Source organism: Embiotoca jacksoni, unplaced genomic scaffold, assembly GCF_022577435.1.
Source record: "Embiotoca jacksoni isolate LCO1_2020_lvr unplaced genomic scaffold, fEmbJac1.0.p SCAF_28, whole genome shotgun sequence".
Classification (NCBI taxonomy): Eukaryota; Metazoa; Chordata; class Actinopteri; family Embiotocidae; genus Embiotoca; species Embiotoca jacksoni.
The window spans coordinates 4,014,224-4,034,029 of NW_027185379.1; the positions used below are offsets into that span (position 1 = coordinate 4,014,224).

Here is a 19,806-nt window from a genome sequence, read left to right on the forward strand (position 1 = left end):
TAAACCACTACATCTAAACTAACACAGAAATCTGGGAAGCTTGTTTCAACACATGCAGCTCACAGCATGATAAAGAAGATACAGCAGCGGAGACATCAGAAGAACAGCATGTGGATTCACGCCAAACGCCGCAACGTCATGAACTCTTCCTCAAGCAACAAGATCATCTTCAAAAGGCTGCGACACTGAAACCAACATGTATGTTTAGTCCGATTCTGCAGTACATGTAAGCATTTACTTCCATATGCCCTATAAAATGTATAATACAGATGTAAGGAAGCAGACATTAGCACGCAGGATTGTTTATCTGTGAAAATCGTTTTTGACACCCCTTTATAAAACAACAAAAAACACATTTCAGTGTTTTTCAAAGTCTTAACTGATCCCTGCAACCTGTTGGAGGCGACGTAGGTTAGCTACTTAATAACTTTGAGAAAAATGCCATATTTTTAGGAGAACCTGCATTACATTTCCCATTTATAGCCAGATTAACGTTACAATGTTTGTTTAAAAAAAAAAAAAAAAAAAAAAAAAAAAAAAGTTTTAACAAATCCATAGATACACACTTTTGTACATCTGCAGTATTCAGTCCAAATCAGTAGATGGTGACAAGCAACCATGACACCAACACACTCTCTGTCATTTCCACTCCGTGACAGTAGAGGGCAGCAGTACACAGAGAAGACACCACCACAGTCAGTCAAACATCCGCGACAGGACGGCACACACTTTCGGCACGTTTGCCCTGTCTCGTTTCATAACATCAGACTGCACGAAACCTGTTTCATAAGTGTCTGTCAGTGACTGTTGAGGCAGAGAAATGACCAGCACAAGAAGAATATTTTCCAAAAGACTTCGCCTTAAAGCGGCTCGGCTGGTTGGTGCAGCGCTCACATCCTGCAGATGTTTCCATGCAGAAGTAGTAAGAAGTTTCATCTGTCTCTTTACTTAAATAAAAATCCAGGGCATTGCAAACACAATGCATTACATGACAACTGACCTGGGAGTCCACCTTTTTCCGTCTCACAGGTGCGACATGACTCCGGCGGGCTTCCAATAGTTCATCACAGCAAGTACGCGTGTGACCTCCCACCTGGTCACAGGTTTCCAATGGGCAAGTTTCCCCGGGTCTTACACTTCCTCCTCAAAGATCAAGTCATCACAGAGAAGCAGGTGAGAATCAGTTATATTTACAACTAAAATAAAACACAGGTCGTGGGATTATAAGGCACCTGTATTTGTATTAATGTTGATTTAGTGTCACTGTAAATTGTCCTTTTTTTTTTTGTTTGTTTTGTTGTTTCGACCAAACGTTTACAAATGTGGGTAATTTTTGTTGTTTGAGATCAGTTTCTCTCATTTTACACACTGATTAAATCAATGACACAAAATACCAGTAGATTAATTGATGGTAACGCTGATTTCAGGTGCTGTTATTAGGAACAAAAGCACTGTTGATGTGAATTTCCTCCCTCGCAGTAGGTGTGGCTCCCTAAGACGGCCTCCGAAGAGTTACTGAGCCGTGTGCACACCGAGGAGTACCTGAACAACTTCATACATGGGAAGATAAATGCGCAAGAGCAGAGGAGGACGGGGTTTCCCTGGAGCGAAGGCATCGTGAGCCGCTGTCGATACGAGACGGGTGAGGAGGGAACACACGGTGCAGGCGACTTGACACAGCTGCCTGACCTGGAGAGATCACGCTACACTGTTGTTCACCTTGTTGACAGGTGGGACTGTCCTGGCTGCTCAGGTGGCTCTGCAGAAGGGCCTGGCTTGCAGTACGGCAGGAGGAACCCATCACGCTTTTCCCAGCTATGGCTCGGGGTTTTGTCTCCTCAATGACTTAGCAGTTGCAGCCAAATACGTGCTGGACAACTCCTCAACCAAAAGGAAGGTTCTGATCGTGGATCTGGATGTGCATCAGGTGGAGTTCACTTGTCCCTGTTGTGAGATCAAACCACTACATCTTAACTCCAACATTTGTCTCTAAACCTTTTATCTTTTTTTTTTTTTTTGCATCCAACAGGGTGACGGCACTGCGTTCATTTTTAAAGAGGAGCCATCTGTGTTTACATTCTCAGTGCATTGTGGGAAAAACTTCCCCCTCCGCAAACAACAGAGTGACCTAGATATCAGTGTTGAGGATGGGCTGGAAGACAAGGAGTACCTCTCCACGGGCACGTTAATACAGGCCACAATGACTCATTTAACAAGTGTACGATGTTCAGATGAAAATAGTGCATCAGTCAAGTCACTACATCTCAATTTGAGCGCTGATGTCTGCAAATCCATGACAGTTTAAGGTTTATATTGTAGGCTTTGTATCCTTTTTGCTGTTTAGTTAAGTAAAATAAAAATGTAAAACTAATGTTTTTAGCAGCATCTTGAAAGTAATTTCAATCAAAAGAAATTCCACAAACGGATGTAATATTTAGGTGTATTTTTAACAGTGGAGGCTCACCTTCCCCGGCTGCTGGAGACTTTTCGTCCAGACCTGGTTCTGTATGACGCAGGTGTTGATCCTCACTGGGAAGATGAACTGGGGAGACTCCGTCTGACAGACCAAGGTCAGCGACCCTCTCTTCACACAAGTATCTCTTCCTGTGAATCACTTACAGGCTTGTTTGAATGACTGTAAGTATCTTCAAGGGCTCTATAAGAGAGATTTGTACGTGATGAAGACTGTGGTGAGCAAAGGCATCCCAGTCGCTGCTGTTATTGGTGGAGGATACTCCAGAGACATCGACAAGCTGGCCCTGAGGCACTCCATCGTCCACAGAGCCGCGACTCAGGTAAAGGAAACACAGCTGCTTAAACAGATTTGAAAAAAAAAATTAAAAAAATTTACATGCACAAAATAAGTGATTATTGTTTATGTGTCCTTCATATTTCAGGTTTGGAGGAAATGTAGAATGTAAAACCTTCATCTCCTCAGTGCTGAACTCATTGATATTTAGGAGCCATTGCCACTATGGATTCTTAGGAAAAGTAAAATACATCTGATTATACACTTAAAACATGAACCAATGCCTTGTTTATATACTCCATATTTATTTGCTGCACATACGGCAGAATTACCACAGTATAAAATTATGTGATATGCTGCACAGATGATGAAAGTTCTAAAGTAAATTTGTTTTTGAACTGTGAACCTTTTCGTGACGTATTAAGCAAGATATTTGAAGCTGACCAGCATTTTATATATGAAAAAAAAAAAAATCATCTTTCAAATATTAAGGGTGCTCTACTCAGGATAATTTTATTTGAAAAGCTTGTAGTCATGCAGTGGACTTTATAATACAGTATGTTTGACTGAAGAGGTTTAACTTACTGTTTACCTCATCATTATACTGTACTGGTGCTTCTATAGTAGTTCTGTGTAACTATTAAATACTCTAACGATACACTTTGTGGTTTTAACTGAATGTCGTTCCACCGGCTGATGACATCAACAAATGTTTATGCCAGTAAATGCAACACAAAAACACTCGTGCACAAAAATATTTAATAAGGAAAAAGAAACTCAAACTCAAAAGCAAAGGATCGTCCTTGGCACAACAGACAACCACAATGTTTCTAGTTTCACCTAATTTCATGTCATTCACTGACATCAAGCAGCGACATATTTGTGGTACAGTGCAATGTTTATTCACAGTATACGAGGCAGTCGATTTGCTGAAATACACAAGTGGTATATTCAGCTTGTCAGATAATACGCAACTATTGCAAATATCAACATCGAAAACACACACCGGCAACAAGTTCTTTGAACACAAAACAAATCGGGACGAATATTTTGAAAGATAATCTGCACAGTGTTGAGCTCTTGCCGTGACAGTGTTTGATAGATTACACAAGTAGTTTACAGAAAGCGTCACAGACGTCCAGAAGATTCACGTTTGGCTCCTCATAATCAAGAGTTAAGGAACGTGCAATTGTAAAACACAAAGACAGTAAGAATTTGAATGCATTAAATCATATGACAGCATAGAGGTGAAGAGTATACTGTAATCTCACAAATTCCTCTTTGGCTAATATTTAAAGGCCAAAGAAAAAAAATGAAGAAATGTTCTTTGGAAAGAGTTAAAAATCAGTAGCAACCCTGGAGCTCTCTGTGGTTTGATAAGAACAAATTCTGGTCTTAAAAAGAGGACACACACACCGGACATTTAGATACTGCTTGTTAGAATCATGTAATAAAATAGAATAAATACTTTAAAAATAGGATGTAGTATACAGTGACAGAACATCGTTGAACACTACCATCCTCTCTGCTAAAGTTCTACAGCGATGCCAGATCTGACACATAACTGGCTCCAGTATTAACTAAATAAATTAAATAAAAATGACACTTTCCAGTAGAGAGCTGCAGCACTGGAGTAGTTCTGTGTACCTTCAACAGTGGCTTCATCAGTGCATTTATACACATTCCCATTACAAGAAGGTTAAAATCATCAAATGTTCCGATTCAGTGCTAAAACTTAAAACAATGCAAAGTTAAAAAAAAAAAAAAAAGAAGTTAAAATCATATTTTCCATAACTGGACTTTCTCTGCCACCACACACCAGTTGGCATGATCAAAGTAAGTGTGTTTCACATGAAGCTCCTCAACGTGTTTCTCGATGAGCTCAGCCAGTTCTCCCTCCCTGAAGACGTGATAGTACCTCAGGCAGGAGCCGTCCACCTGCCCTTCACTCCCCTGAGGACTCCGTGTGCTTTCATGCTGCTCTTCTCTCTGCGGCCCGCCTTCACTTTCATCTCCACACTGCTTCAGGTGCTCCCTCTGCAAACAGACGAGGTCTGGCAGAGCCAGGGAGCCACACTCCTGGGCTAAAGACACCGAGACACTCTGGTTTTCTGTACCGGTGTACTTAGTAGAGTCGCTGTTACTTCCAGAATGATTTTGTCGCTTGTGCAGGTCCGTGACCGAGTCAAAGACGTCCTCCTCTGAGCCGACCACAGATGGATAGGAGAAGAAGCTGGAGACTTGCTTCATGAGGCCTTGTCCTCTCCCACGCTGGTTGGCCTTGCTCCCCTCTGTGTCACCGGTGGGTGAAGATAAAGTGTTCAGGTCTCTGGACGACGACCGGGAGATGGCTAAGCTTCCAAAGTCAAACACAGAATCCAGAGACCTGGAGAAGAACCACAGTCTCTGTGTCCTCTGCTGCGGCACCGTGCGGGTCAGATCCTCTTCGTCCGCCACGGAGGATGCGCTTCTGATCTTCCTGTGCTTTTCAGTGTCGTCTATGGCTTCGCTCACACTCTGTGCCGCGGCTCTCCTTCGGGGTTTGGGATGCTCCCTGCTGAAGCCGGTGGGCAGATGGGGATTGGGGTTCCAGGGAACGAAGATGTCCTGCTTCTCAAATTTACGACGTTTCTGCTCCATGGCCCACACGTAGATCATGATGCGTCCACCCACTCGCAGGGTGCGAGCCATCTCCTTTATTGCTCGAATACGACGCTCCTTGGTGGACAAGTGATGAATGACTGAAAAAAACAAACATTCATTTGTCAGATATAAGTAGGATGCTATGGAGGCATTTATTCTATTATAATGTCCTGACACGATCAACACTCGCAGTCAACAACATATGAAGTACACCGCGTACGGCACAAGATGAATTAATAGTGTGGGCGTCTGCTGTTGTGTACTTAATCCCTTTTGTTGGAGGACATGTGAATTATTTCACACTGTTGGCAAGGCAACACAACTTTGTGGTAAACTGATGTTTGTTATACAAGTTAATTTCATTCAAGGCAAATGGCAGCTGCAGCAATGGAGCTCATGCACATGAAAGGAGCGATTTGTTCCTGAGTGGGAGGAATCAACAACATCCAAACCCAGCCTCAGCTCTGTGTGTGTGTGTGTGTGTGTGTGTGTGTGTGTGTGTGTGTGTGTGTGCGTGTGAGTGCGTGCGTGTGTCCATTACCTGCAATGGAGAGCACAGCGTCGAAGCAGCTGTCCCTGTAAGGCAAATGCAGCCCGTCACACATCTGAACCTCGTGTCCTTGGCTCCAGGCAAAGTCCACCAGGGGGCGACAAACATCACACCCCATCTTGAACACGTCCTTGTTGATGTGGAGATACTTGCCATTGCCACAACCTGCCAAGTGCAAGACAGTCAGCTACAGCATTGGCAACAGATTATCAAAGATCAGAAGTCAGCTTTGATTTCAAATATGTGCTCCATTTTAAGAGAGGCCAATTATACAATTACTTGTGTTTGAAAAAAATAATATAAAAAGCACAAACAATGTAATAATTATCAGATGACATTACTGCTGGAGATGACACCCACCAATGTCAGCGACAATGCTGCCAGGCTGCAGGTCCAGCAGGAACTGCCGTACTTTGGGCCAAGCTTTGTAGCGGCTGTCGTTGAAATATGGAGCAATCTTGTCATAGACGCTGTGCACATGGTCTCGCTCGAGCTGGCTGGCAGCCTCCTCCATCGTCCTCGTTCACAGGCTGCCTCATGCAGTGGCCTCACAGCATCATGGCTGCAGGGACAAAATAATCCCTCTGCTCATTTCCAAATACAAAACCTTTGCTAGGTAAATAATATTTTTTTTTTAAAAACACTGTGGACCTCTAAAGTGGGAACAGCAGAGTGGTGTTCCTCTCTGCATGCTAATTAAGGTCCAACAAGGTCATGTGGAAACTGTAATCAGCAGACACTTTCAAACATTTGTCAGGCAGCAGCGGTAATTTAATGTCTAACCAAGTACCACCTGCATCCCTTCTCACATCCACCGTAGAGGACAAGGACACACTGAGGGGAAGCACAAGTCATCAGGATTACTTTGTCATCATTCATCTGTAACTGTGGGGAAAAAAAAGAAGAGGCGACCATAAATTAACTAACTAAGTGACAACAAGGAAGCAGCGCTCATCTTAGAAGCACTCAGCGGCTCCATTTCCTACAGAGGCTGTATCACATTGTTTTTACGATAATGCCGAAGAAGAAAGGTCAACACATAAATCATTTTTGTAAGCAATGAGGTGCAAAACAACCAACATAAATCATGTTTGAGTTAATGACCTTCATTAGCTTGTTTACAGTCTGTAGGTAAGAACTGAGCTGCTGCTGGGTTTATATGTTATATTTATCCAGCATCAGCTCTTGTTGCAGGAGTCAGTTTCACCTGAGATGACCCTCTCTGATTCTGAAGAGGATTTAGAATTTTCTCAGAAATTTGGGGCTTATAGAAACGTGTGGATGAGCTTTTACTCTGATGACATTATTTATGATCATCAAAGCACTGCATAGTTAAAAAAATCTCTTTTAATCTGGCTTTCTAGTGATGTTTATCATCCTGACTTAAAATTTGAATTACTGTTTTTTTCTGAATTGTATTTATTGATTCTTAAAACATCGTTTTATTGTTGCCATTTTAAGTCCTTTGTTTTATTTAACCTACATTTTTACAGTATTTTTAAACTTATTGTTCCATTTGTATGCTTGTAGATTTGGTTGGTTCTTTGCTTTTTCAGGTGTGCATGTTGCTCTGATGTGAAGCACTTTGGGCTGCAAGCTTGTATGAAAGTTGCAATACAAAAAAAACCGAGTTGAGGTGAGTTAACTGTGTGAAAGCTTTAGTTTGGGGTGTGACTGTAATCGTTGCTTCATTTAATCCAGACATTGTCTTGTTTTTTTTTTCATAGTTTCTAAACTTGTATATACTGAATATAATACAGCACTTGCACAGTACTATATTACAATATTTAATCACTTGCCTTAAGGGACAACTAAAGGGAGGATCCTTTCAAATATAATGTAAAGAATAGTTTAAAAAAAAAAGCAGAAACTCTTCATTTAAAGTTACTCGTTGGTTTATTTCGAGCATCTCGGAGAACTTGCCGCAGGACATTTGTATATTTAGGTTGTCTCAATTGCTTCTGACTCCATGATGTTGGGACGATGATGGACTTCAGGTGTTTAAATTCTAGCCCGTCACACAGCAGCACCGACCCCAAACACGCAGCTAGATTCCTAAAGAACTATCTACAGCAACAAGAAGATAACATCCCCACAACCAATATGTAACATATGGACAGAATATACATGTATTGAAATTCAGAGCTGCATTTAAGAATTTCAGTCTCAGGTGAACATTTTGGGGGAATTATGTAATTGTGATGTTTGCTATTCACAGCTCCCACTGCAGTCATCCCAGAGTATTAGGATGCAGCCCACAGCTCCTGCAGGGCTGCTGCTGCTGCCATGTCTCCCTCAAGCAGTATATAATATGTACAAAGAGCTCTTTCATGTCATTATCCAAAGGATTATATTACTCCTGCAGGCAAGAGTATCTCAATATGCTCAGTAGCTTCTCATTTGACCTGTCGGCTTATTGTCTTGTGGTTGAATTAATTTCATGCAAAGCCACTGTGATGAGATTTCAAAAGCAAATGTGTAAAAAATGCCCAAACTGTTTGCAAAACTGAAGAAATCAATCAACCTGTAGTAATCTTCATGAGATTTTCACAGCTGCTGTTTTCCAAAAACTAATGCTGAATAAATGTATAACCGGCTTTCTTGTATTGCATCAGTTACTGTTCATTAATAAAAACTGACCTCAGAAAGTAAATTAAACTGTGATTGGAGTGACAACATTGTTGGCTGCTTGAACTTTTTGTTTGCTTTTATGATATTTTATTAATCAACAAATTTATAACGTTTATCAAGTCTGTAATCAGTGGTGAAAATTAAAATCAGTAATAGCAAAAAAAGTTGTTTCCTGACACATAAGTCAGGCCAGATGAAAAGGCAGCCGTCTCATTTGTACCAACACTAATATTAAACAAAAAAATCCTTAAATAACTTGCCATCTGTTTGAATTTAAGCACTTGAAATGCATTACAACACACTAATGCACAATCAAATGTACAATATTGGCAACACACACTTTCAATTTTCATCCCGTATTGAGCCGTGCGACAAAGATTTTCAATGACGAGGATGAAAGCTGTCAGTGCAAACCCATCTCAGCATGCCTGATGTGTCACTGCCATCACAGCTGACATGTAATGCAAAAGCAATAGACAAAAAATATAATACATAATGTTACAAAATCTAGTAGCAGGAACATGAGGAAAAACATTCCCACTTAGCTGTATCTCCAATCAAATGGCATAATATTTAAATATAATCCACTTCATCCTCCATCCTTTCAAGCTGGACTGTTATCAACTGTTTGTTTTTGTTTTTTAAAGAGGACTAACATCCACATACATCTCTTTTGTGAGTCAATAAATTCCCTTTATGTGTCTAAAACAGAGCGTTGCAGCCTAATGAACCACGCAGTGCCGTGGTGCACTTCGCTGACAAGGTCAACCAGAAGAAAGACTATTAAATATTTCCCCTCCACCTCTCCTAAAAGCCCTCCGACTGGTATGTCCTTGAATGTAATATTTAGCGGTGCCCATTGTGCACACAACGAACATTACTGGGAACATTTACCACAGGATATGAGTAAGATTGGCAGAGCAGTGCTGCATGAAAAGCACACATTACTCTCCATACACTGATTGTCAGAGCCATGTGCACTGAAAGGCTTGTTTATGCACTCCTCATTTGGTAAATAAAAGGTTTTGCAGCATCCCTGGCTGAGACCTATTTTCTGGACCACCATCGTTTGCATCATCTCAGCCAAGTGGAAGTAAAACATCTCTTACGTAATGTTGTAATCTGGCCTTGTTCAGTCTTGTGTTGTGTTCAATTCTGCCCGAGTTCCCCCCCTCATCCTCCTTCTCCTCCTCCTGCTGCTGCTGCTGCTCACCAAACTATATGGTCATCCTCAGCTCACATTATGTAACCAGGCTCAGAGCTCTGCCTCTGACTGATAACGGGAACCAAGATTAAATAAGAAGACAGGGGCCATGTCTGGCACACAGCTTTGTCTGAGGTGTAGAACATTCAGTGGATAAAGGTGAAACCAGCCACTGTTTTGGTCCCTTTTAAAAAAAAAAAAAAAAAAATGTTGTATAGCTTCCCTGACAAACAATCAATAAGTTCCATAAGAAGGCATTTTGGTCAAAACAAACAACACCGTTAACAACATCCGCCATTAAAGCCCAATTAGACATCATTGAGTTTAAGCAGCTGCTCCTGGACCGTGTTGATGGCTCAGACCTCAGCAGGGCTTTGACGTGATTAGTAGTGTTGTTGTTGTTGTTTTTAAATATATATAAGCAGACAGGGCTGAACACATGGAGCCACTGAGGACAGGTTTACCCATCAAATATGCCAGCAGTTAATGACTGGGCGTCATCATGTGGTGAGAGGTCTGGAGGTTAATTTTGACTCCCTTTCCTGCTGCCACTGTTGGTACAAACTGCAGGAAATAATGGGTCTATATATTCATAGGTATGCACGTAAACACAAATGATTGAACAACTCTTAAGAGTAATTACCAAGGCTTTCAATTAGCCTACAAAATGCATTTAAATTGAACAATGATAGTGTGTCAGGCTCGTCCTGCATGTGGGCTGCTACTTTAAGTCGCATCAAAGTTTCTTAATAGATGTACGAGTCCAACATTGAAAACAAAAAGGTCATGTTTAAGACATTTACCAAACTAAAATCGAATTTATACACTGCAGTAGCTGCTGTTATCTTGTCAATATTTGCATATTCTTCCCTGACATGTCCTCCGTGAAATGCTAAATCACTTACCCTCATCCGACATGCAATTATCCGCCTCTATCCTCAGGTCGCCGGAGGTGAACTTCCCTCTCTGCACAAGCGACGGATCTACATGGTCGAGCTGTGATGCGGGTCAAAGGCAGGAGCCCGACACCGAGCGAAGCACGACCGACGACATGCTGAGGACGAAATAACAGCGACCGGAGGAAGGACGCGCCGTGTGCGACCGCCACAAGTCCACTGACCGCAGGACAGCATCAAGTCCACACAGCAAAGGTAACGTCTGTACCTGTCACGGCAGCAAAGGTGTGGAGACACACTTCCGGTGACAAGTTTCAAAATTAAAGCGGTCATACTGTACATTTATGCACGGGTTACAAAACAACCAAGTAGCCTGAACACATAACTATTTGATCCATTTGAATGCAGGTTATATTGAATGATAATTTACAGATTTGAAGATATTCTTCCATTCGTTATAATTTAAAGTTGCAATCGCAATCGCAACTACAAATGCAAAACACAAACAATGGCCTGTTGCTGCCTTGATAGGGTGGCTTATCTATTAAATGAAAAAACAAAAAAATAAAAATGTAGTGACCTAAAACTCTTGATAATTATATATGAGAATTCACAATCTACTCACGTATTCCACTTTAATACTGTGCTGCCCCACTGTTTGGTTGAATTTGTCTGTTTTGCAGCTACCTCTGGTTTCTGGTATGTTTCTGGTCTGTGTTGACTGATCCCAACAACGGTTGACTGGATCGATCGGACCTCTGTGCTCTTTTCTCTCTCTCCCCTCCACCCTCACCCAAACCTGTCGAAGCAGATGGCCGACCACCCCTGAGCCTGGTTCTGTCTATGGTCTTTCTTTCTTCTTAAAGGGGAGGTTTTGTTTTTTTTCCTCCCATGGGAATTGTTAAATTGTTGAATTCCACTCTTATAATGTTATAAGGTTCTGTTCTGAGGACTCTAGTACGTGAAGTGCCTTGCAATAACTTGTGCATTGGTGGGATAATACATCAAATTGCACAGAATTGAATGAATGCTGATAGATGAGCTGTTCCATATCAGCTTCCCTTGAGTGTCGAGGCCTAATGTTTAGCTTTGATAATACCAGCACTTAGGAAAAAATATTGAATTGCATGTTTTTTGTGCAATAAAACCAACCAAGGGGATATCAGAGAAATTGAAATGTATTCACTTTCCTTATATTCACCTCGGTTCTGCCTATTATTTTCACGTGTGTACTGGTTTCATACTGTACTGTTTCTCTACAGCGGATACTTTGAGTTTTTCTTAGTCAAAATGGCCCACCGTTATGCTTTTATTTTGAAGGAAATGTAATCTCATATCCGGTTTTTATCATGGGTGCATTGACTCCGCTGACTCGGGCTTCGGTGTGTAAAAAAAACAAAAAGATGACACGCTTGTACGGTCGCAGAAGACGATCGTTATTATTGGCTGTCAGCCTCACGTGACAAACCCAATCTACAACGTGAAGTGTGTCTGACAGTTTGTGAAAGCTCTCATTTCCCCATCAGGCTGAATGGCTTTTAACTTCTATTAAATCCCTGTTTGCATCTGAAGGCTGGAGCAGGAGGAAAATACTGACCAGAAACGAATCAATTCAATCTGGAGGCTTACAACGAGGGAATTATAACTGTTGCACTCATGTCAGTCATGTCTTCAGGTTTATTTGAACAAAAAAACCCACAAAAAAAGCGCTTTGTTTGAAAACATACAGGAAACATTTCTCTTTAGCAGCAACTACAAAGAATATCACGAGGAATGCAGTATAGCCATCAAAATATTTGAAATCAAATAGGAGTAGCTCTAGGTTGGACTCCATTGAGCTTTGCATTTGAATGTGGTAATTAGACCACACTAGGCTGTCACATCCAGTTTGTGTTGTCCTTTGTTTCCTGTGTGGATGTCGGATCTGATTTTGACTTCGGGATGGCTGATAAGCAGTAAATAATTTGTGGTTCATTCACTGCCATTCAGGGAGCACAAAGCCTCCATCACAGCGCCGTCAATCAAATTCCACGCGCTCCATTCGTCCATATTTTGCAGCTGGGGAGGGGGGGGGGGGGGGGGACCGGCCTGGAATCACTGCTGGCCTATGAATGAAAGCGAGATGCCCAAAACACGTACATTTCCTCAGCTGCGCTTTAGCAGCAAGTAAACAGCAGTGCTGTCAGTTTCTGCTGCGTAAAACCTCTTCGGGCACGAGTTCAGTCTGTCGTCGGCCACCTTCCTGCGGTGTTTTGTGTTTCAAGGACTCTGCAGGCCTCCGCCTGAAGGCTTGTGCTCCCACACCGCCGAAAACGTCCCACGGAGGCAGAAATAATCTCGGGTTACGGGAAATCTGAAAACTTTGAGAAGTTCTGCGTCTAAGAGAATTAAAGCACACACAACGCAAGAGGGGAGGTTGACGATAGACAACAGCCGGACGTTATCTTTTTTTTTTTTTTTAATTATTATTATTATTAAATTTAATTAAGCCAGCACCATTTATAGTGTATTTGTTCAAAGTGTGTTCTTTACTGCATCACCGAAACTGCAACCTGAGCAAAAACCTTCAACACATTGCCTATTTGTGTATTTATTAAATATTGTGACACAAATAGAAGTTAATCGTGTTTTGCTTTGACCACAGTTTTTACAGTTGAAGTGTTTGGAGAATAGGGATTTTGGTCGTGGCAGGAGGAAGCCGGGGTTTGTTTGGTCCTCCAGAGATTCTGGCTTTTCCTGTATTTGATATCCTGTTGTTGAGCAGCATGTTACGGTGTCATTGTTGCACAAACTATAGCTGATACAGTCTTGCTGGTAGTTTTCTGGGAGATTTAAACCAGCGCTGATAAAAGAAGTAAAAGGATGCTTTTAGGATGATTAAAATTGTCACCATTTAAATCAAAAATCCTTTTCATGTTGACGAGGTAATGGCTTTGTGGAGGAACTGGAGCTGAAATTCTTTGTACATTAAGAACCTCTTAATTTCCAAGCATGCTTGAAGAAGGTCGCTGTCACATTCTTCTCTTACATCATTATCCAACCTGAAACAGAAATCTCAGAAGGAACAAAGCCCTGTGGTTTCCTAGGAAGACACGTCTCGGACAAACTGCGCGCAAAGGACACAACATCACTTTATGTGCTCAGCATTTTTTTCTGCCGTTGATATTTCTGCTCGGCGTTCAGAGCTCACGAAGTGATCCCGACTCATTCCTCTTGAAAAGCTCCATGATTACAAAGGTCAGAGCTTCTACTTCAAAGCTATCGACGGCAGCCGTCATCCTGTTCGTGCTGCCAATACGAAGGCTTTCTTACAAAGGAGTTATTGACCGCGCTTCTAATTCTCTTAACAGGAAGGATGAAACAGGAAGGATGAAACCATCGAGATCATTTTTGCTTTATAAGTGCAGTCCAAGATCACAGTTCTTCTCTTCTTCGTTTCTGACTTTGGTTACTTATTTAACTCTAAAACTGCCTCCGTTTTGATTCCTTGAATCGAGGTCGTCGCTATTTTAGGGAGACCCAACTAAACGCAGACACGTGGGGCCACCGCCAGATTTAATAATCTGTTATTTATTAAGTAACAGCAGGTCAAGTGGTTACCACTGCTGGGGTATAAATGCAGCTCAAATGTTTACTTCTTTGTATTAAACTGTTTAAAAAGATGGATTACAGCATGTCACACACAAAATTGGTCATTTTTACGGTGTGGAAAATGTGTCTGTAACGTCAAAATAATAACGTCCCTCTCTTTGGTTCAAAAGTTTTGTATTTCCTTTCTTGTACCTACTTCAGATGAGGTGAAATCTCAAAGTCACATATATCTTTTTGTTTCTCTTCTACACATTTCCTGAGAGCAATTATATATCCACATATTCTACACCCTCAGTGAAGAAATGTATGTGGCTTTATTTCTTGAAGTGCACAAGCTTGTACACTGATGCTGGATTCTGTGGCTCACGGTCGGTGCGGAGTTAATAAACCTCCAGAGAAAAGACAGGAAGCTGCCGACAAAAGTACAAAGAACCCTGCAGTCTGATCAATATTTCAGTTAACCTTAATGCACCACAAAGCAGCAAATCATTTCTCGTTTTCATTCATATTTTGATTTACTTGCTCACGTGCTCCTCAGTAAAAGAAGAAGAAGAAGAAGAAAAAACAACAACAACAGCTTTTGGGTTTGTGATGCGACCTCTAAACCAAATGGACAGTCTGCTCAATAATGCACAGCAGCTGAGATTAAAGTGCAGCTGAAATGTGTGGGATGTCTGTGTGCCCAACAGGAAGTGGATCAAAATAACAACAATACCATGAATAAAAAAAAACCGACAGTAAATATCCCTTTGACCGGTGGGAGGAACATCAGTCAGTGACAAAGAAGAAAAGCCAACACAAGCTGACCCTGATCATTGGACTGAAAGACTTTTAACAAGGATTTTGTTCAACAAGATCAGATGATACAACCAACATAACTTCACAAAACTGGCATTTCCTCCTGAGCTGTTATTGTCCGATGTTCCTGTTTTTCCGCCCACTCTGTACATATTTTAATCCTCAACTTATCACGTTCGCTTGGCAGCAAATACTCGGGTCTAAAAGAAACATACGTTATGCACATCCAAATGTCAGTGTGCTATTTTTAAGCACGCAAAAGTGGAGTCTGTATAATGTGAAGCAGAGAACAGGAGAGTTAACCCAGATCTGTCTCATGAAGCTCCACAGAACAATAACAAACTGCCCCTGAAATCCACAGGGAATAGGTCTTCATTTATTTAAAGATAACATACTGACATGCAGATTTCATCCGAACTACAATTACTATGGAGAATCTCTAACAGACTAGAGACACGGATGTAATTAAAACAGTCCAGTCCAAAAACATTTATTGGCTCTTCGCACAACACGGATGGAAAAAAAACCCCAAAAACATAGTGAACTCTGTGTGCTGCTTTAATGAACACCAGAGAGACAACACAGGCAAAATATGATTTCCTCTGAAACACAGTAATGGATGCTATCATACAAAGACCTCTCTGTACTCACTGTGAATCAGCTGTGGCCTTTATCAGAGCGTTTATTTTAATAAGCTCTCTTTACGCTGCTTTCATTTCCAGCAGATGTAGAAGGCGTATTCTGCTCTGGCCAACTGATCTCACGAGAATCTCAGTGTGTTTACCAAGACATAAAACAGTTTAACCCTCGTGTTGTCCTGTGTTCAACCAAGTTCTATTTTATTTTCATATTTTTATATTTTTTGGGGTCATTGGTCATCATTCTTTAAAGAAACCCTCACAGCCTCCTTGTCACCAATGATCCCAAAAAAATATGAAAATAAAATAGAACTTGGTTGAACACAGCTGCGGGTCATTTTGACCCGAGGACAACACGAGGGTTAAGAATATTTTATACCATGGGTATATTTATTATCCCTTCCCTTTCACAATATAGCACATATGACCGTAAAGAGTCATCTAGGTCACGTTCCGTCTAAGTGTTATTCAATGAAGTCAGAAACGGTCTAATCAGTAAAGGTCTGAGCTTTTCTTTTTCTTACACCTGAGCAGTAAAGTCACGAGTTAAACAAGGTCAGTCATTTTAATGTTCAAATTGAATATGGCATGACAAGATATTTTGCACAAATCGAAAATTACTTTTTGGTGCACCTTTCAGGCTTCAGAAGAAAACAACTCCTTGCCTTTATAAAAAAAAACAATAAATAAAAAAAACACGTTGGCAGAACCAAAATGATCATTTAATTAGAAAACTTGTGGTTTACCTTTAAAACTGGAGTTTCTCTGAGAATGTATGGCAAGTAGAACATGCCATAAATACATAACTAGTAATTGAATCAGACAGTAAATTGTTAAAATGCAGATGAGGACAACCTCTTGGTTTTCAATACTGTTGCATATTGTAGAGAACACAAACTGCAGAAGGACAAGTATGAAATGATTATATATATATATATAAAAAAAAAAAATTCTAAAATAGAGATTTCCTTTAAAACAATTAATTATGACAAGTTCTTCAGAAAAATATGTTTCTTCTCTTTCTACATAAATTAGCAATGTACAAAGAATAAAAAAAAATCATGTATAAAGAGCAGATTTAAATATTTACACCGGTACAAAAGTGTTGGTCTTCACGGCAAGTTATTGGTCTGTTAATCCCTGTAGAAACTAATAGAAATCTTGTTTCCTCATCATCTGTGGCTGTTCTGGCTGACGTCTCTGGTGCGCACGAGGCGGTTCTTGTGACCTCATGACAATGTCAGTGGATATTGGAAATGACAAGCGATCCAGCATCTGTGCGATCTTCTCCTGAGGAACACCGTGCTTGTTCCTCCTGGAGGGACGAGGGTGCAGGGTGGGAATGTTAGGATGTGAGGTTCGTAGAAATGTTTGAAATTGTACAACAACATGTAAACGTAATTGGAAAATAAAGAAATCCTACCTCTCCAGCTCATAAGGATCAAATTTCCAGCGAGTGTCAGGTTCACAAAAGTCCACTTTGTATCCTCTCTCCAAGGCCTGTTACATAAGGTGGACATTTATTTGGACACATGAAAATGGTGCGAAATGCTTTAACTAAAAGAACGAATAGTCATTCATATTTAAGTCCACCACCTACCATTTTGACATAAGGCTTCATTTCCCAGGCTTGGATGTTTGTATTATCAATGATAATGGGAGACCGGCCGTCATGCAGAGCATCTCGTGCTGACGGAGGAATAAACACAACAAAACGATTCTGACAAGTTCTGCCAAGAAAATTAAAATCTCCTCAAACCACAATTTTAAAACTTTAAATCATCTGCAGCAGTGACTCCCAAACTGTGGTAGGTGTACCACAGGTGGTACGTGAGGCTCCACCTAGTGGTACTGAAAGGCCTAATAGGTGCCACCAACTGGCCAAGTCCAAATTTAAGTTCAATTTATTACAGACAATAGCTATTACACATTCATATCACATCAGCACATTATAATGATACAAACAATTGGGAGTCGTGGTCGACAGTGGAACCGCTGAGTGGTGCCACTTCCAGCAAAATATGTGAATATATTCTTAGATTTAAAAACAGTAGTTGTTGCTATATTTAGTTTGTCTAAAGCCACTGCATAGTTAAGTAAGTACATTTGAACTTGCTTCTCTCACATTGCAAACACTTTATCAGCTACAAAATCAGCATTTGTGGCTTAAAAAGTGAATAACCAGACCACTGTAACTCCTCTTCCGATCGTTCTCAAAATACAGACTCTAAAAACAACATTAAAAAGCCTCTGTGGTTGTTGCAATATTGTTTTTGTGTTCCTCTTTGCATTTAGGGAAACAATACCTCTCCACTGGTTCCATTCATGTGCTGCTCCAAGAAGGCCAGGGTCATAGTGGTAGCCATCTTTGTGCGCAAAGTAGTCATCTGTGCTCAAAATGATCCCACTGGGACCAGTGGAGAGCAGCTCCCTGTGAAAATCAATTGGATTCAAGGTGTTATTCATACTTTTCAGGTTACGGACACATTTAAATGGACAAAAAACCCCAAATGTATGTAACCCCAGATTACACATAAATGTACCTGGCCATTGTTGATTTGCCAGATCCTGGTAATCCTCTCATCAAGATCAGCATCAAGGCCGAGTGGTATGTATGAGTATCATCACGGGGCTGGTAGTGATGCTGTTGCTCCCACTGTCCATTTTCTGAATCCAATTTCTGCGGTCTGTCATAAAACAGGTCTTCATCAAACGGAGACCCTTCTTCTTTTCTGTCTCTGAACCACCTGACCCTGTCAAAGTGACCCTGGGAGGGTTGACTGTAAACATTCGGCGGTGGAAGGTTAGAAAACGCTGAACAATGCAACTCGTCTCGATACCGGTTCGTCAGGCCGGAACCGCTTACGGTCCGATTCCCGTGCGGAGGCGGGTTTTGTGGATTTGGGAATGCAGGCGGAGGCGGTCGGTGAGGGAGCGGCGGTCTGTGAAATCTCGGGTTTGGCGGGCCGTTTCGCGGTTGAGGATAATGCCAGTGGTTTTGGTTGGACACATCGCAGCCAGAGCTCAGCTCTTGGCCTGGCCTTTGTCTCGTGGGGTGGTACGGTTCATTTTGATACCAGTGAGGCCAGGGAGACTCTTTCCATCCGCTGCCTTTCTGGAAGCCGTCTGTTTCTGCAGAGTTTCTCACGTTATAACCTCTCTCCTCGCGTACATCATACCGCTGCGTGCCGCAAGGTGTTTGCGGAGGTAGAAGTGGTTTAACTAAACCTGCGTCTTGTTTCCCCTGGTTACCACTCACACCATCAGGTATATCGATCTTCTCGAGCTCTTTATAGAACTCACTAAGTGAATCTTCAATGTCGGACTTAACTTTGGTTGTTTCTGGAGGAAACGCTGGACCGATGAACGCGGTGCTGGTGAGTCCCACCTCCTTCAACACACGATCCCTCGTACTTCTGTCTGCCCCGCTGCCCTCGGTGCTCACGCGCTTCCTGTTTTGGTCATTTCTACAATCTTCAGTGCTTTTATACTCGCCAGGCTTTTTTGTGGCGTCAGAGGTCGTACAGGAGAATTCAGTGTGAAACATCTGCATGAACACAGATCAGAGCAGTTAGTGAATTAGACAACCACAAAAATACAAACAAGTAACACATCCCCGTTGTTTTTATTACACAATTGTTGGTGCTGTGAAGTAAAATCAGAAGTTCAATAAGTAGGCAAATCAGTTGATATATATATATATATATATATATATATATATATATATATATATACACGTGTGTATCCACACATACAAAATACATTTTAGATTTTTGTTTTGTTTTTGTGTGTGCAGAAATTCACTGAGTTCACTGCATGTACATAACTTCGTTAAAATACAAATCAAGCCCGACAGCAAACAGGTATCAACTCGCTAACGTGCTACAAACACGAGTTATCAAAGAGAAAAGAAAATACTTTAAACAAAATGGAAGAAATCAAATTACTAACTCAACTTAACAGCATAGAGCAAATGTAGGTATTCGTGATAGCTTACCGTCCACATTCAGGATGCATAAATCAAGAGGAAAAACTGATATTCTTTCTCCCGGCGAACAGTTTCAACATTGCGGATGTCTTGTGTTTACGGAAGCGACGTCATTCCT

The 19,806-nt window shown here is 41.3% G+C and overlaps 3 protein-coding genes across 4 annotated transcripts; 1 reads left to right on the top strand and 2 right to left on the bottom strand.

The window, feature by feature from the left end:
• Positions 1 to 707: 707 nt before the first annotated feature.
• On the top strand, positions 708 to 3,407 carry hdac12 (histone deacetylase 12). 2 transcript variants are annotated; one of them, XM_069161314.1, is made up of 8 exons: positions 708 to 922; positions 1,030 to 1,173; positions 1,483 to 1,642; positions 1,731 to 1,927; positions 2,030 to 2,180; positions 2,454 to 2,570; positions 2,653 to 2,795; positions 2,898 to 3,407. In XM_069161314.1, exons 1-8 carry the CDS (start codon positions 821 to 823, stop codon positions 2,919 to 2,921), a joined length of 1,038 nt encoding a protein of 345 aa, XP_069017415.1. In that variant the 5' UTR covers positions 708 to 820; the 3' UTR covers positions 2,922 to 3,407. The 2 variants fall into 2 exon arrangements, with proteins under 2 accessions (XP_069017415.1, XP_069017414.1); XM_069161313.1 differs by lacking the exon at positions 2,898 to 3,407 and having other exon boundaries at positions 2,653 to 2,891.
• Positions 3,408 to 3,488: 81 nt separating this feature from the next.
• trmt9b (tRNA methyltransferase 9B) lies at positions 3,489 to 11,387 on the bottom strand. Its single transcript, XM_069161311.1, has 5 exons — positions 11,299 to 11,387; positions 10,683 to 10,941; positions 6,303 to 6,504; positions 5,934 to 6,107; positions 3,489 to 5,490 (listed from the first exon to the last, which is right to left on the bottom strand). The coding sequence occupies exons 3-5, from the start codon at positions 6,454 to 6,456 to the stop codon at positions 4,529 to 4,531; spliced, it is 1,290 nt and encodes a 429-aa protein (XP_069017412.1). The 5' UTR covers positions 6,457 to 6,504; positions 10,683 to 10,941; positions 11,299 to 11,387; the 3' UTR covers positions 3,489 to 4,528.
• A 4,106-nt stretch (positions 11,388 to 15,493) lies between these two features.
• n4bp2l2 (NEDD4 binding protein 2-like 2) lies at positions 15,494 to 19,781 on the bottom strand. Its single transcript, XM_069161335.1, has 6 exons — positions 19,698 to 19,781; positions 18,244 to 19,247; positions 18,007 to 18,131; positions 17,301 to 17,389; positions 17,124 to 17,200; positions 15,494 to 17,015 (listed from the first exon to the last, which is right to left on the bottom strand). The coding sequence occupies exons 1-6, from the start codon at positions 19,704 to 19,706 to the stop codon at positions 16,850 to 16,852; spliced, it is 1,470 nt and encodes a 489-aa protein (XP_069017436.1). The 5' UTR covers positions 19,707 to 19,781; the 3' UTR covers positions 15,494 to 16,849.
• Between the last annotated feature and the right edge of the window lie 25 nt (positions 19,782 to 19,806).

Excerpts from the sequence above, each read along its gene's own strand:
- hdac12 (XM_069161313.1), top strand. The coding sequence starts at position 821 with ATGACCAGCACAAGAAGAATATTTTCCAAAAGACTTCGCCTTAAAGCG. Across the intron at positions 923-1,029 it reads GATGTTTCCATGCAGAAGTA|GTGCGACATGACTCCGGCGG; the intron begins GTAAGAAGTTTC and ends TCCGTCTCACAG. Across the intron at positions 1,928-2,029 it reads TGGATCTGGATGTGCATCAG|GGTGACGGCACTGCGTTCAT; the intron begins GTGGAGTTCACT and ends TGCATCCAACAG.
- n4bp2l2 (XM_069161335.1), bottom strand. Across the intron at positions 18,132-18,243 it reads GGCAAATCAACAATGGCCAG|GGAGCTGCTCTCCACTGGTC; the intron begins GTACATTTATGT and ends TGATTTTCACAG. Across the intron at positions 17,201-17,300 it reads TGAAGCCTTATGTCAAAATG|GCCTTGGAGAGAGGATACAA; the intron begins GTAGGTGGTGGA and ends CTTATGTAACAG.
- trmt9b (XM_069161311.1), bottom strand. The coding sequence starts at position 6,456 with ATGGAGGAGGCTGCCAGCCAGCTCGAGCGAGACCATGTGCACAGCGTC. Across the intron at positions 6,108-6,302 it reads CAGCATTGTCGCTGACATTG|GTTGTGGCAATGGCAAGTAT; the intron begins GTGGGTGTCATC and ends TGCACTTGGCAG. Across the intron at positions 5,491-5,933 it reads CGCTGTGCTCTCCATTGCAG|TCATTCATCACTTGTCCACC; the intron begins GTAATGGACACA and ends TGTTTTTTTCAG.